The following is a 16,418-nucleotide window of genomic DNA, read 5'->3' on the forward strand; positions in this document are numbered from 1 at the left end:
AATACAGGATTTTCTGGCATCATCTCTCAACAAGCTCTGCCTGTTGACTGACTCAAAACTGTTCTCATTTTTCTAAGAAAGTACTTACAGAAGACATCAGATTAGCCTCAGTACCGCTTACTGCTTGCATCTCGCCTTCTGTCTTTGCCTCTCCGATTTCCCCCCGCAACACACACACACATACTCATGAGATACTCTGTACTGAATCACTGTAACCTTGTCTAGAGTCTGCTCTGTAACGTGTATGCATTATGTATGAGAAGGCATCCAGAACACAAAGGACTCTGGCACTTTCATCCCTGGTTCCTGTAGTTTTTTGACACGCTTAAGGTCATGTCCAGCAATACCACCAGTGTCTCCAGGGAGAAACAGCGTACAGGAGTTAGCAGTTGGCCGGCCAAGCCTCAAACTTTCAGTTCATCTAAAATTCAGCCTTCTGAGTAGAAGCATACTTCCTCTGGACAAACAGGTTCATCCAACTACGCTTTTTCCTGGGAAGAGCACCTTGGAGCTCACAACTCCTCCTCACAGCTTTTCACGGTACCACTAAGTGAAATCTTCCCTTGTTGCAGTTCAAATGCCAAAGCACTGTTTGTCTTGCGAAATATCCTGAAGACTACATCTTCCCTCTGGCGCTGCTACCTCCCTCTCCACTACTGGTCTTTTTGCAGATCTTTTGAATTTGCTAGATTCTTCGGCCTTGGAGGTCATAACAGCACAACGGAAGACATTTTCAGAATTCAGCCCCCAGGACCTCCTTAGTCATCTCCTCCACGCTAACAGATTTTGCTGAAACATCTCTCCTACACTAGGTATCCTCATTCCCTTGCTGTGCTGGAAATCCTACCAGTACAGCCCTCAGACCTGTGGTAAGAGACCTATACTACAAGTCAACAGCATCGTTTCTATCCTGTGAAGTCTGGTCCTTATCAGCAATCCTGGAGCATCCTGCTGAGAACTCCCTTGGGGTTTTTTGCCAAGTTTGCTCATTCCTCAGGCAACTGAGCTACTCATTTTCCTGGCGTGATGCTTGAGACCCACTGAATGAGTCTTGGATGTGTGAAGTGTTTAAAAAGCAGTAGGACTCACCTCTGAAGGAGCTCTAATCGTGATTTCTTTCAGCAAACATTTTATTCCTTATCTCACCAAGTATTTTATCTGAAGTGGTCTATTAATACAGCTTTTGAAGCAGTGCCACCGTGTAATCACTTTTGATTCCCTACCAACACGTTCAGAGGAGCTTTGCGCCCCAAGATCTAAGGTCAAATCACAGATTTAACCCATTCGTAGAAGTCTGCCCTCCTTATCCTTTTGCATGTGGAAGACAGAAGAGCTACAAACGAAGGACTCCTCTTGCATACAAAGATCACCCAGGCAAAGTACAAGGAGAGACAGGATGGATAAGAGGGCATAGGCACTGCTAACAAAAGTCTCTGAGCTCACATTGCTGAGGTGAGTGTATAACCCCAGTGTAGTGTGTATATGGACAATCATTCAGAGAATCTGTATTACATGGCTACTTACGCCAAATTACACACATGAAAGTATTAAGAAGAAATACAGCAGCAGCAGAAAAACCCGTTTGTAAATTACCTTTAAAAATTGCTCATTGGTTTTCCTATTTTTAAGTAATAGGCAAGACACAGACTATCAGAGTCATGTGCCTGTCTGACAAGTGCATTTTAGCCTCCAATGTTATGTTGACCCAGTGAAATTAACACAAAATTTGATAGTACAATTCCAAAAGTGTACTTCAATCCTAGAAAGCAGAAGTTGCCATCTGTAGGAGCCTTCTTATCCACAGACTGCAAAAGGTGCTCAGAACAGGCACATAATCTCAGGCAGTCAAACAAGCAAACACGAGACTCACGCAGTGAGTCAAAACCACAAATAAAACTTCCTATAATGGAAGTTTTCTCAGCAGTGGCATGCCACGTGAGCATTAGTCTATTGATCCTAAACTGTCAAAACTGAAGCTACAGGATGACTACCATTAGTTTAACACAAAGAAAATACCACAGAGAACCAGGTGAACAAACCAAAAGTTAATTCTCTATTTATTACCACTGAGCAATTCTCTGGTACGCTTGTCCTAGCCTCTTTCAATCGCACTTATCAAAAGGGGCTTTTTCTGGCCATACTGGCAATAAGAGTATTTCTGATCATTCAGAAGCTCCAAAATTACCTTCCAAACATCAAAATGACAACAGGAAACAAAGATCATCTGAAGTATATTTATACGTGAAAGTCTATATTATGCACAGGTAAGAAATTCCAAAAATATAAACTTAAGATGTGTTTGAGCCCTTATATGCCTAATTGATTAGTACATGTAGAAAGCAAGGAGAAAGGACATTTGATCATCATTTATTAATTGTGCATTTGCATAGTATTTGCAAAGCGTTTTCTCTCAAGCTTCAAGGCTTCTGCTGGTGTAGTGCAGGGGTTAAACAAAAGTATTTTTAATGCACAAGCCAGCTTCTGGGCTGTTGGCGGTTTTTTCCCCCCCGCCTTCCTCTGAAAGACAACAGTACTTCCTCTGAAGAACAGATCACAGCTAAACACAGCAAGGAACAAGGTGTCCTAGGGCTCCTGTAGGTAATATTCGCTAAAGTGCTTAAGTAGTGTCCACTATGAAAGCAGTCATTGCTTAGCTGCTTTTCAGGTTGGGGAAAAGGGAATAAAAGACTCATTCTTGGCATTTTCTTACAAGTGACAAAAACACGGGAGAAGAAAAATAAAAAGCTTCAGATGTTTTAGTTTTGATGAAGTTATTCCATTGTATTATAAGCACAATCCTTTTTCAACTGGTTTTAAAAAATTCCACACATTGAGTGGCAAAAAATCTTGCTTACAGCTTCAGCAGGACAGACAAAGAATACAGCAATAGCAAAGTATCAGCTGCCTCTTACCTGCTTGCATACGCACAAATATTATCTACCAGTGGAAGATTCTTTAGAGCTGCTTCTACTTTGCCAAGAGAAACATATTCTCCTGCCTGGAGTTTTACAAGATCTTTTTTACGATCTATTGAGGAAAAAAGGAATTAAATGTTAAATTACAGAACACAAAACTTTAGACATGGATTTTATACTTTTCTGAAATATACGTATAAATGCTAAAAGGTAAACTGACTCATGTCTTATGAATGTACTGGAAATATTTAAAATCAGGTTTCCAGACTATTCATTTTATCAATCTGTACCTCACGTAAATATGAGACAGATTTCAATTCCACGCATTTTCTGCCTTCAGAACAGCATTTCCTACGTGACGGCACTGTCATGTGAATGGAAGGCAACTAGAAATATACAGAAGCCAGTTTGGCTAGAAGCACACATTTTGTGCTGTCTTGTCTAGGCGTTTAAGGCACGGGATGCACCATTTAGTGACATTTTGTTATTTATTCCCAGGCTAAATCCGTATTTCAAGAGCAACCGTTCACCTGTTATTTGAAACAAAAACCATAGGAACTGAAAATTAAGCCCAAATTACTGAGGCTTGTTGTGCGTAGCCCAGAGAGGGCGAAGGTGACTACAAGGTTTACTCACCTGGTTGTCAGGGCAGCTATATACTCTCCTTTGCTATATACTTTCACACTGCTTTGTGCAAGCCAGCAATAGTTTTGTAGCTGTATGGCCTTTTGACCATTGCAAGGCTGCTGCAATGGGACCTATGATTTTTCTCATATAATAAACCAAGAAAGCCTAGTTTTCAGGAGCTGCCTGAATCACCCACTGACTTCAACAGACACATCTGGTAGTTTATAGGGCACCTATTTTTGTGCCTACAGGTGTCAAAGAATGATGAGCCCATCACAGACTTATGTGTAACACCTTTACCTTAGTATATTTTCGTAAAGGAGCTAGGGGGAAAATAATAAAGAACGGAAAGATTTAAAAAAAGGCTTATTTAATCCCTGAGCACTTATGACCAAAAGAGCCCTTTCACTGAATCAAACTGCATTATTTACAAAACTATAAAACCTCAGGCAGCTTACCTAGCTCAATTAGCCTATATTTAACTCTTTAATTACTACCCAGTCACACTAACAGCGTGGAGTCAATGTTAAGACTGTTTTAAAAGGAAGCAATTGTTTTAAAAATTAGCTTTTAATAACACAAGCTTATGTTAACGTACCAGAATTTCCCTGGGATACATGTTAGAGCTTTAGACCTCTTGTCAAGACATGGAGAATGTGTTTGGGGTTTTTTTTGTTCATTACAGTATTTAGCAGCCCTGAAAAATGTATATAGATGTTCACCTGAATTTATTAACTCACCAATAATTTTTAGACATCCATCTTGATGAAATTCTCCAATGTCTCCAGTATGCAGCCACCTCTGTCCATTCTCATCAACGGTGAAATCTTTCTTGGTTCGTACTTCATTTTTGTAGTAGCCCACAGTCACATTTTGCCCTCCAATAAGTATCTCACCTCTAGGATATGGTTTATCAGTGTTGTAATATCCACCTAAAAGTTTTTTATTAACATACAAGAATTATAATACATTCCAAAGGAAGAATTGCTATCATTTTTAATATTTAAAGATAGACCTAAACACTTAAGTCAGTCCTTAGCCAAAGTTACCACTTGCCTAAGTAGTTCGGTAAGAGAAGAGGTGGTTCCAATTCTTTTCAGCATATAAAAGTTATTTAACACGTGTTTACAAACAGTGAAATTCAGACACATGCAGAGGGCAAATGCCATCTCTTCACAGTCTTTCTGCCTGGACTAACATGCGCTATCAGTTTCATACAGGCTCAAATAGAAAAAGATAAATTTCACCTCGTATTTTAGGAAAGAAAAAATCCCTAAGGTTTCACATTAGCCTAAAACACACTTAAGTATTATTTCTATTCTACAATACGTACAAGCCTACAGTGAAAGGAAATCACCTAAATACATTTCAAACCCCATTAAACATATTTTGTATGGCATCCATTAAGCTTCCATTCCATATGCCTATTTTTTAAATTATTTTAATAACATTATGAAGACTATATTAATTTCTTAATGGCAGCAGCAGGTATCACGCACGCACTTAAGTCTCCTGAATCCAGCACCTCTCAAGACACGACATACACAACCCACACACTCTCCTGCAAGATCTAAATGAGAAACAGGTACAACGCTGTATATATTTAGACAATATACACATATTTATAGTGACTGGAATAAAAGAAATGATGTAGCCAGAAAGAGTCATAACACAGCCCAGTCAAAATGCTACTTTCCTTGATAGCTTCTGTCTAGGTATTTGTAAGTTTAAAAGCTACCAAGGAATTTATTTTACCTGTTTTCTCCCCCAAGTTCAAACTTTTATAGGTAAAAGTAGCATTTAAAATTTAAAAAGCCAAGAAATTGTCTAATTACTACTACTGAGTAAAGTCCAACATAAAAACAGCTAAAGTTCCTACAAACACACTGTAATTTAATCACATACAGAAATTCTCACCTTCTTCCCAGTTCAGTAACTTGATTTCACAACAGACCAAAGGTGCTCCCACTCTCCCTGTAGTGTAGTCCCAAACTAGAATTTAAAAAAGAGCACTTTTCAGAAAAGTTTTTTACCAAAACAGATGAGAAAAAAAACCTTGGTTGTCATGCATCTTATTTAGTGAAAAGTAACTGCTGTTTATTTCTGAGATTTAATGCATGGAACAGAACTTCCAAGAAAAAGCAATGGATCTATAAAGGTAATGCAGATAAAATCCTTATCCTGCAAGGAGAACAGATGGCTGTCCAGTCATATCAATACAGCTTTGATAGCAAGCTGTCCATGCGGATCATATTTCAGAAGCAGCACAAGAACTTTAGTGTTTGCAGGACTCTGAAATAAGCAGCAATATTTCATAACAATTCAAGGAGTCTGTGTTTTGATGCATGTTCCTAAAGTCCCAATCCCAAATACTTCTGCATCTGAACACCTTCCCAGAAGAGTATAACTGGAGACTATATCATTTGTATTGCAATTCCACTTTTTTTTTTTTCCAAGCTACCGAAGAAGCCATTTCCACAGACCTCGTGCATAAAACCCACATCATAGCAGTGTGTGGATCACCAAGGAACCTAACACAGGTTCTACAATCCGGCATAATCTAGCCATGAGCCTTAAGACACTTCTCATGTGATCCTTAGGTAGGAAAAAACAGCAGGTCTGACAGTTTCTGCCACCACTGAATAGGAGTGAAATTTTAGGACTAAAAGGCAACTGAAACCACTAAGTTCTGTGACATGAACTTAAAATCCGGTGCAGGCTTTTGCATTCCATTTTTTATTTTCCTAACATCTTGACACACTCACCAAAATTAGAAATCATTTTTTTCAGTTCACCTGCTAAGTGCAATAATGCCAAGATCCCATTCACACTACTACAGGTTTCTCTACCACAAATGAGAACATTCACATGATGGGTAGTTCAGCAGCTTCAGCACAATGTGTCAGAATTAGTACTCCTACTGTTTTACACATTTATGATTAAAAGTAATTCCCAGGATTCCCCAGTTATGTTTGGTGGCATGCACCGAAGAAACAAGACTGTCAAAAATGATACACGCTGAGCACTCATCACGGATCACGGCGCTCAGTGGGAGGCACCGACACCAACCTTCCGTGATTGTTCCAGCTCCAGCTGATTCAGTCAGTCCATACCCCTGTCCTACAGGGCAACAGAAACAAATGTTCATAAACCGCTGAGTTGCTGCGGAGAGTGGAGCTCCTCCACAAAGCAGGATGCGAATTTTTCCACCCAGCAGCATTCGTACTTTCCGGAAAATAAGGCTAAAATGCAAAGATAAGAGTATGTATTTGTTGCTTAAAAACAAAAAGAGTACCTAAATTTATATCTGAACTGAAAGTTTCTACCATCTTCAAATAAACTTTTAAGGCATTCAAGGTAAACTTTGAAGGAGCAAGTTTAAGTTTTTGAAAACACAGGCACAGATTTCTAAGCTTGTTTCCACATTTTCTAATTTGAAGAAGAGTTAAATGTTTTGAGAATGCAGATTTATAAGACAGCAAAATTCTGTGATTTTCTCCTCGAAACCAATTTAAACAAGCTGCATAAATCTTGAAATTATATTATCCTTTAGTGTCACTACAGTTGGGAGTTGGACTAGATGATCCTTATGGGTTCCTCCCAGCCTGAGATATTTTATGATTCACTTCTGTGAAAATGTGAAGTCTACAGTTACCTATAGGAACAGACTTCCCACCTTACCCCAGAATTTTATAAATCCATTATTAAAGTTTCATGAAAATAATGCAATGAATACAAACCTCCAATCAGTTTCAAGTTAAGTAACACTTATTTAAATTATGTCAGTAAATATTTAAAACCATCACACAGACTACTGACACGTTTCAATTTACACTTAATTACAGACTTGTTCAAGTTCAAAATATCAACACTGAAACAAAGAAAAGCACAAAAAAAATCAGATACTGCTCTTGTGGCAAGACTGATAAGCATTTTTTTGGCACCATTAAAAATAAAATTACCTATCGCAGAGTGGGGTAGTGTAACCTTTTGAAATCTGTTCCATTTTGTAGTTGTAGGCCAATATAAATAGATTCCGCTGGAAACTAGTCATTTCATTCACTTTATTCATGACATTTTTGTAGATCCGATCCATAATTTCCTAGTTACATAAAAAGATTAACTCAAAGAAACAAATCCTAAATTCAGTACAACAAAAAGGAAACGTGACTTACAAATTCCAGTACATTTCAGATGACAACCCACTCCCAGGTTGCTTCCTCTTCACTTGCTAAGAGATAGCAAGGTGTTCACAGAAATGAGGAAGCCAGACACCAGAGCAGAAGCACCAGTTAACCCCAAGCTGCCTGCTGCCAACTACCTTTATTCCATTCATTTACTAGATGTTTAATTAAAACTGCAATCTAATCCCCATAGCTATTTTAACTTTGAAAAACTGCTGACACTCAAATGATGAATGTTTATCCCCAACCTTTTTTATTTAAATTATGATTGCATTAATTTTGTTGTTAAGAACTTGAATTATGTTTTTTAAATATTTTTTAAAATTATTTATCCTTCAGTTACTTACCGGAACAGCTGCCATTAAGGTTGGCTTAAGTGTGGTAACATCACCTTTGCTTCCTTTCTTTATTTTAGAGGACTAAAGGAAAGAACAAGTTTACTAGCAGACACATTCAATGTTTTTAACATAAGAAACAGAACAACATAGCACATCTTTCAATTACATTCATTTAAATTATACCGTAACAATTAAAACTAGTCCAGAGTCCCAGTCAACCACTAACCCTGTTTGTTTCATGAACTGCAGAAAAGTTTTGTGGTTATATTTTTTAAGAAATATTACGAAGATCTGAAGTAATATTTTTTTTTTAACCATAAGGGCTTACATCTACAACATACCTGGTCAGCTAATGTCTGAGGCGAAGAGTAACCAATGCGGCATCCATGAGACAAACACACAAGTTCAGCACTCAGCTCCAGAACATGGGCCAGAGGCAAATAGCCAATATAGATGTCTTTTTCCCTGTAAAGAATTTTTTAACAGATTAGTGGTACAATGTAAACCTGGGTCCTCAGATGAGTCATTAAGCTAAATCTACACAGAGCTTACTGGAGAGCTACAGAAAGTGGGAAAAGTGCCTTTGAGCTTGAGAGCGTACTTCAAATAATATGGGGGTTTGTTTCAAAAGTTGCATACACGTACTATAGGTTTAAGGCATGACCAAAGTGTGATGTCTACTCATGCCAAGACAATTAACCATGTGTTACGGTTGCAAAGGCAAGTCTGCAGACAAGATAAAAAACTGCACCAAAGAGAAATAAACCACAGGATTTAACACTAACCACGGAAGTACTGCCTAGGGGAGCTTTTAACCTCTCTCATGCAAGGCAGCCTCACAGGCTTGTGTGTCCCAGTCTTGCCCACATACAGAAGACAAGAGAGCAAACAGCACCTGAAGTAGTCATTTAATGCAGTACTGGAAGATGCTCAGACACCAGTGCATAGTATGATGTATCACAGACAAAGCAATATAAAACAATTAATATTTTACACAGTAATTAATCTAAAGTTATATGCAACTATATGATTTCTTTATTTGCTGGTAAGCAACCGCTGGTACATACCCCAGATTTGGAATCCTCTCAGCCATTCCAGTTATCCCAGCAATGATGTTGCAATGGGAGATCATAACTCCTTTGGGAACTCCTGTGGATCCACTTGTGTACATGATCACCGCAATATCTGAGGGCACAGGCCTAGCCTGCTGTTTGTTACCTGTAGTTTGTGTTACAGAAGAGAAGGCATAACATGTGAAGAGCCTATTGTGCTGGGAGATCCGATACACTCATGTTTCAGCATTCACTACAATGCAACGCTACATGACTACTATTACATTTCGCTTTCAGTTAAAAAGATTGTGGTCAAGCTTAATTGCCTTCACAAAGAGTAGGAATTTCTTTGTATTAGCCGAGCAATTCTTTCAGCGATCGTTGCAGTCTACCACAGCAACACTTCTATTGTTTCCCATATTTCTGCAGACGAGAGAGAAATGGCCAGAGCTTCGGCTTCTCCACAATGCGGCTGAGATTCGCATCCTTAGGCAGCCATGCCACACTGGTTCCATGCTGCCACACGGTCAATCCCCACTGGCAAAGCTACTTTCTCATGTGCTCCCTGGCAGGGCAACAACACACTGCCTCATCTGCAACACCTGCAGCAAGGCATTGCTGAGCCAACATGAGACCCAGTTTCCATAAATATTTAGAGGAAATTAAACAGCTTTAAAAGAATTAAGGTGTTTGTCAAATATTTGCACTGACAGCAAGAAAATACAAAAACAATTGTGTTTATGCAGAGGGAAAACTGCATAATGCACAAACACATGCGGCACAACATACATGCTGAACGAGAAGAGTGAAAGCGTATTTAGTAACATCTCACTCACTGAAGCCTGTCCATTCTACATGATAAACACCATGGAGGAAAAAAGCATCAGCACCAACTCAAGTACTTAATATTAAAAGGCTTGACCATAAAAAATTCATTGCGGTATTCCACAATTTATGAATGGTTAACTTGACAAAGATAACATTCCTTTATTACAGCATATAGGATGTGGTATTTAGACTGAAGAAAGGAGCATTAGACACCTTTTTACATACCACAAACAGATCTCAATGACCTAATTAATAACAGCCATAAAATATTATGTTGGTGTTGTCTGAACCAGTTTTAATAGTGCATAAAACTGGTACATCAAAAAGGGAAAACTATCTTTTAAAGAAATTGAGGTCACAACATTGGGAGCAAACCTGCCATTGCCCTGATCAACAGCACATGGATTAACTACCTAACCTAATCCTAAAAGAAAATTCAATCCAACATTAATGTGCCTTCAGTGGTTAAATGAAAGCGCAAAGAATAAAAACAGAAGAAAGCAACTACTGAATATAATGAAATCTTAAGATACTAGGTTTAGCAGCTCTTCAGAGCCAAGAAAAAAAAAATATCATAACAGTTAAAACATCTTCTGAAATTCTCAATTCTAAAAATTTCACACAGATTGGAAATCTGCTAGAAAATGTCTTGAAATCTATTGATAATTTCAGAAATGCAATACAAGAGGCCAAGTTCTATCAGATTTAAATGGCTATTGTACATTGTTATTTGTGAATTTAACAAAACTTAATGGCAGCTGATGACTGATGTCTTTTGCTATAAAATACACAATAATTTTCTCTGTGTGTTCTGAATAACCTGGTTCTAATATGTCTGATCATATTCTTCAACCTGTGACACGCGGTTGTTGAGAAGACTTTTTAATAAAAGCATCTGACTCCATTGAAAGAACAAAACAAAAATACACTCCACCCCACTTCCAACCGCAACCAAACTAAAAAACCTCTACAGATTTTATTTAAAGAAAAAGCAGATGATAAAAGGTTAATCACTGCATAATTTTGGGGGATATGCAATTATCCCAGGTTATGTCAACAGGGTCAAAGTAGGACAACAAATTAGATGATCGAAATAAAAAGAAGAGATAACCTACCCATATCTGCCTTGGCCCCCATTGCTTGCACAGAAGCCATAGTGTGAACAATGACACCCTTGGGAAACTCTGACCATGTTGTCGGTTTGCCATCCACTGTAATAATATGTCGCAGCAGTGGAACCTGAGAAACAATTTCCTGTGGACACGAACATGTGTTCAGAAATTAAACATGAGGTTTGTGCCAAAAAAAGCAAAAAAACCAACCACCAAAAAAGCCCCCACCCACTATCTACTGTATACATTTAAAAAAAAAAAAAAAAAAGTACTGGCAATGTATCTGAGGTTTTAAAATATCAGAGGATAAACTTGTCTAGCTCAAACAGCTCCAAAGCTTGAAACACTTCTCATATCGAGATTTGCAGGACAGATTGAACCTTCCACTTAGAAGTCCAAAAACTTTTCCAACAATTTACTGATCTGGGTCTTATTTCAAGAAAAGCCCACAAGTAAGACTGCAATGATTTGTAGAGGTAATTGACTTTCCACTCATAGAACACAGAGAAAATGGGGATACTGAGCTCTCAACAATTTTTATGTTGCTCCTTGATTACTATGCTATTTCAAATAAGCAACAACTAACAAAACTACAGAAAATTATCAGTTAAGCACTAGTTAAACATTTCAGGCAAAATGTGAATTCTTCCACTAAGCACTGGTAAATTTTTTAGAAGAGATTATTACCACCTATAGCAGAAGATACTCATACTCTTACTGCAAGCTGAAATAAATGTGCATTGTATACATACTGTCATTCTAGTAACTTTAAAGATAAAGTTTGGGAAGTTCTCATTCAAAATTCAGCAATAATTTTAGTTTTTCATTAAAACAATTCTCTTATGTGAAAGGTCTAGTTCCCCCAAAACACATGATGATGAAATTCATGCAGATTAGTTGTTCCATCTGTGTATTCAATCTGTGTCAGTAATGGGAAAAGTTTTTTGACTGTTCTAATGTTTAGTAGGTTTCCTCCCTGTACTGGAAACCAGTTCTAACTCTCCAAGCATCCATCTTTAGATTTAAGAGCCATTCTCTGCTGGGAAAACATCCATCAATCAATCAGGAGGTTGATCACATTTAGCTATTCATATACAGTTCATACTTTTTTTTTTCCCTGTTCTTCCCATTTGCTTCAACTGTTAAATTTAGGCACTAAGTCCACCTAGTTTCTCGTAAAGGTGTTCCAGGTGGCACTGAGCTCTTCAACAGTGCAAAGTGCTTGCCCTGTTCTCCAGTCTTTGAGGAGCCTAATTCCCACTGAAGACCAACTACCATTTTTTCTGTACGTTAAGACAGATACATAAATCTTATTCTAGAAGAAGTGCCTGCCCTATAGAAAGGCAGTAAATCATTGTTCCGTACAGTAGAACCAGGCCATTTAATAATAATGAACAGATACACTGGAAAGAGACAGACAAAGAACAGTTTTCTGACCTTCAATTTTGTTTGCATCAATTCTTTACTGGTAATGATGGTGGTCACCTCCGTTTCGTTTAGGCCATGTACTATTGCTGGGCCTCCCAGAGTAGCATATAGAGTAACAACTAAAACAGAAAATGGGGGTAAAATGGTGAAATCTCCATGTTCCATTTTCAAGTATAGTTTACAATAAGGGGCTGAGATTAATCTGGGTTGGGTAACAGTAAAAATATTTGTCAGCTAACATAAAGGTGGTATAGTTTTGTGCTTTACAAAAAACACCCATATTATGTGAATTTAAATACAGCATAATTTTCATTTACTCCCAGAAAGAATAAAGAACAACCACTGAGAACAACCACTGTCTATGTGACCGTTTTAGTTAGACCCTGAAAAGCAGTAAAAGTCTAACTAAAGGTAATGTGGTTTTGGAACCTCATATCGCTCCCTTCTAGATCTGCTCTCATACCTTCATGGCTTTTACCATTTTAAAAGTAGGCATCTGTTCTCAGTTTAATACACTGTTAACTGTCCTCTTGTACACAGGAAAGAAACAGCTTTCATTTATGACTTCTCTTTTCAGAATTCACGCGCTCTGTTACTAGCCTTTTACAACTGACTGCTAATAGGACATTACTGTAATACTTGTCATCAGCGGATTAATTCTCACACTCAATAAATCTGTAACTACTACATTCTCCCATCTTTTTAAAACAACATAGTAAAGGTTTAATCATCACAATCATTAGACATTGAACTGACATCAGTACAGAACAGCAAGGAAAGAAAATATTCAGGAAATTCACTATTAGAAACACTGTTTCCTGCATTTAAGGGCAGCTTGTTAGCAATAGAGTGTACGCCACAATTACTTCGTATAAACGATTTTAACGTCATATTTAATTCCCTGCCGTTTTTATGGGAACTGCATGAGAAAAGGCAGGAAGAGACAGGGGAAGAAAAAGGCAGCTCAAAAAAGGAAGAGAGGTGTTGCTCTCAAAAAAGTAGTGATTTCCTATTTTCCAAGCAGAATGCTAAACAGGGGCATCACAAAAAAGTTGTAAGGTCAATCACCACAGCAATTACAACATCAGAGCTGGAAGTTTTGTCACATTAGGTATCTGAATGTATTTGTATTTTAGTCTGGATTTAGCTGAATATTTAAACAACATAATTATTAAAACAAGACACTCCCTCATATGTTAAGGCTGTACCTATACGATGTTCACTGCAGCAAAAATAAAAATAAAATAAAAGTCGAACTCTGTTGTGTTCTAAGATCTGAAATCCAGGGAGTTACTAACCCAGTGCAGCATATTAAGGACTCAAAAGCAGTTTTCTTACACAGAAAAGTAAATAGTTGACCTCTACTTATTTTTTCCTTGTTAAAACAGTCCATCATAGTTCAGAACTGTTGCAGGGCAAATGCACATGCACTGTGTTTTCTTTAATTTGGTGGGAGCAAAGTCCAGAAGAGTGCCTCTACTAGTTCCCACGAGCTCTCCCTCCTTACTGCAGTGACCCCTGTTATATAAACATCTAGCAGAAATTTAGTTTCCCCAAGCCAACAAGCACAACCAAGACAACACACTGCCTGGAAAGAAAAGCATAATCTCTGAAATAACCATTTATGCAGTTAATTACTCAGCTATAAATAAATACGTCGAGGATAACTTAGAGGTATATGACAGAGCTGAAGAGAAAGAGGGAGATACCATTTATATGATGGTGGACAGATGTCCAGAGAGAAAAAAACCTGAGCAATGACTCTGATCTGTGAAATTCTCACTTCTCCACACTGTCACCTCAACCTTTTGCAGGCAAATCTGAAAGTTTAGGTCATTTTCCTCTCCTCGTTCTCTTAAAAACATACTGACAAGGGATTACCTTGTGTGTTCATCTTTACACATGCAATAGTACAAGCAAGTCTTTGATACCTGAACTTCTGCTAAGAATACTGCTCTAAAAGTCTGACAAAAAAACAAACCTAAAACTTTTGCCATTTTTTTCAAAGTAACTAAAATGCTACACTATTTCAGCATCCATCGTACATCAACAAAAAGCAAAATCTACCTCTGAAGGCTTCAGCCAAATAAACCGACAAAGTCACTTCTGCTCAAGCTTCAGGAAAGCATGACTGAAAAACAAAACAACCTTTCCTATTTATTTCATTATTTGGTAATACACGTAGATGTTTTATCTGCCTACACTGATGAAGAGCTCTTCACACAGATTAAGAGCAGATACTTTGGAAGAAAAAACTGTTTTCATGTTAGTACTTTTTTTTTTCCATTTTTGAACTAGCAATCCTACACTACCTCCTGCAAACACAAGACAGCTCCAAACAATGTAAAATTTACAATCAGGCAAACATTTCTAATCACAAACCCACTTCTTTGTGCAAGTAATCAGTAACAAAAATTACTTTCCCCATTTTAATTCTGTAGTGCAAAAGGCATTCTCTCCAACACTATGTATGTATGAAGCAGATGAACCTGGCTCTCTTGACATCAGTTCTGGGCACATACCATCAGATTTAATGCACTTCACAATCAGAAAGAATTTTACAACAGTACCACAGCAGTTAGCTGTTGTGAAAGTCGTAAACTGAAGAACTTCAGCAATGTCTTGCCACACAATTTTATAACTCAATCAGCAAACTAACTGTGAATACAGCATATCACCATCATCTGCCAATACACAAGTCAGCCAAATTCACGTAAGATGACGTACAGCTTAGATGCTAAATACCCTGTCAAACAGTGTGCCGAAGCACGTCTCACTCAATAAGGGAATTGAAAACATTAATCCAACAAAATCAAAAACATATGCACACTATTCTGCATACAACATCCATCCACTATCTCAGATGTATTTCCCCCCCTCGCCCAAACTGTAAAATCTTCCTAGGATTTGTAAGTGTACTTCACTTCTAAAGGAAAAATAACTGATAGAAGCCTTTGCGTTTTATTCCCAGGATAGTCACTAGGGATCTAACACATCCCAAAAGTGATAAAACTGAACTGATACAGTGTGTTAGAAGACACGTAGTTTAAAAGCAACACAGGCATCTCATCCAACAGCAGCCTGAGCAGACCTCAGCAGCAGCCACTCACTGAAGAACGGACAAGAAATACCACCGAGTTTAGGCTGGAAGGCACCTGGGAAGATCACCTGCACAAAACAGTTCATTACAGCAGAGTGCTCAGAGCCATGGCCAGTCTGGTTTTAAGTATCTCCAATGATGGAGATTTCACAACCATTCTAGACTCCTGTTCTAGAGTTTTAGATTTAGAGATTTAGATTTAACCACTCTCACAATGAAGTTCATCTTTAATATGTAATCAAATTTTCCCGTGTTTTAACTTGAGCCTGTTGCCTCCAGCCTTACCAAAACACACCTTTAAGCAGAGTCTGGCTTCATCTTCTCTGTATGTTCCCATTAGATAGCTGTAGACAGCAACAAGATATCAATTCCTTCATCTTAATGCTGAACAGACCCCGCTCTATCAGCCTCTCCTCGTATGTCACATTCTCCCACCCATTCAGCATCTTGGCAGCCCTCTGCAGGACTCACTCCAGTACGTCAATGTCTCTTTTTTCCTACTGGGAAGCCCCAAACTGGCCGCAGAACCCTAGATGTGGTCTCACATCACGAAAGGAGAAGGACTGCTTCCCTGCACCTACCTGCTACACTCATGCTACTCCCACCCACGATGCTGTTGGCCTTCGCTGCAAGGTGGCACTGCATACTCATGGTTGACTCACTGTCCACCAGCACCCACAGGTCCTTTTCTGCAAAGCTGCTCTCTCTCTCCCCAACTGTCCCCCAGCCTATACTGGTGCATAAGGCATTCCAGCACACACAGAGGAATTCGTAATTGCTTTCACTAAACTCCACAAGGTTCCAGACAGCCCACTTTTCCAGCTGACAGACCCC

At 38.4% G+C, this 16,418-nt stretch overlaps 1 protein-coding gene across 5 annotated transcripts in view; it reads right to left on the reverse strand.

The window, feature by feature from the left end:
* ACSL3 (acyl-CoA synthetase long chain family member 3) overlaps positions 1-16,418 on the reverse strand; it is a 53,514-nt gene that overhangs the window by 8,369 nt on the left and 28,727 nt on the right. For all 5 annotated transcript variants that reach the window (XM_080409021.1, XM_080409024.1, XM_080409022.1 and 2 more), the window contains exons 4-13: positions 12,494-12,603; positions 11,060-11,198; positions 9,132-9,282; positions 8,406-8,529; positions 8,074-8,145; positions 7,505-7,644; positions 6,612-6,784; positions 5,460-5,534; positions 4,283-4,474; positions 2,913-3,027 (exon numbers count right to left, since the gene is read on the reverse strand). In XM_080409021.1, the coding sequence (XP_080265147.1) occupies positions 2,913-3,027; positions 4,283-4,474; positions 5,460-5,534; positions 6,612-6,784; positions 7,505-7,644; positions 8,074-8,145; positions 8,406-8,529; positions 9,132-9,282; positions 11,060-11,198; positions 12,494-12,603 (1,291 nt within the window). The remainder of the gene's footprint in view (positions 1-2,912; positions 3,028-4,282; positions 4,475-5,459; positions 5,535-6,611; positions 6,785-7,504; positions 7,645-8,073; positions 8,146-8,405; positions 8,530-9,131; positions 9,283-11,059; positions 11,199-12,493; positions 12,604-16,418) is intronic.

Source organism: Falco punctatus (genome assembly GCF_963210335.1).
Source record: "Falco punctatus genome assembly, chromosome: 13".
NCBI lineage: Eukaryota > Metazoa > Chordata > Aves > Falconiformes > Falconidae > Falco > Falco punctatus.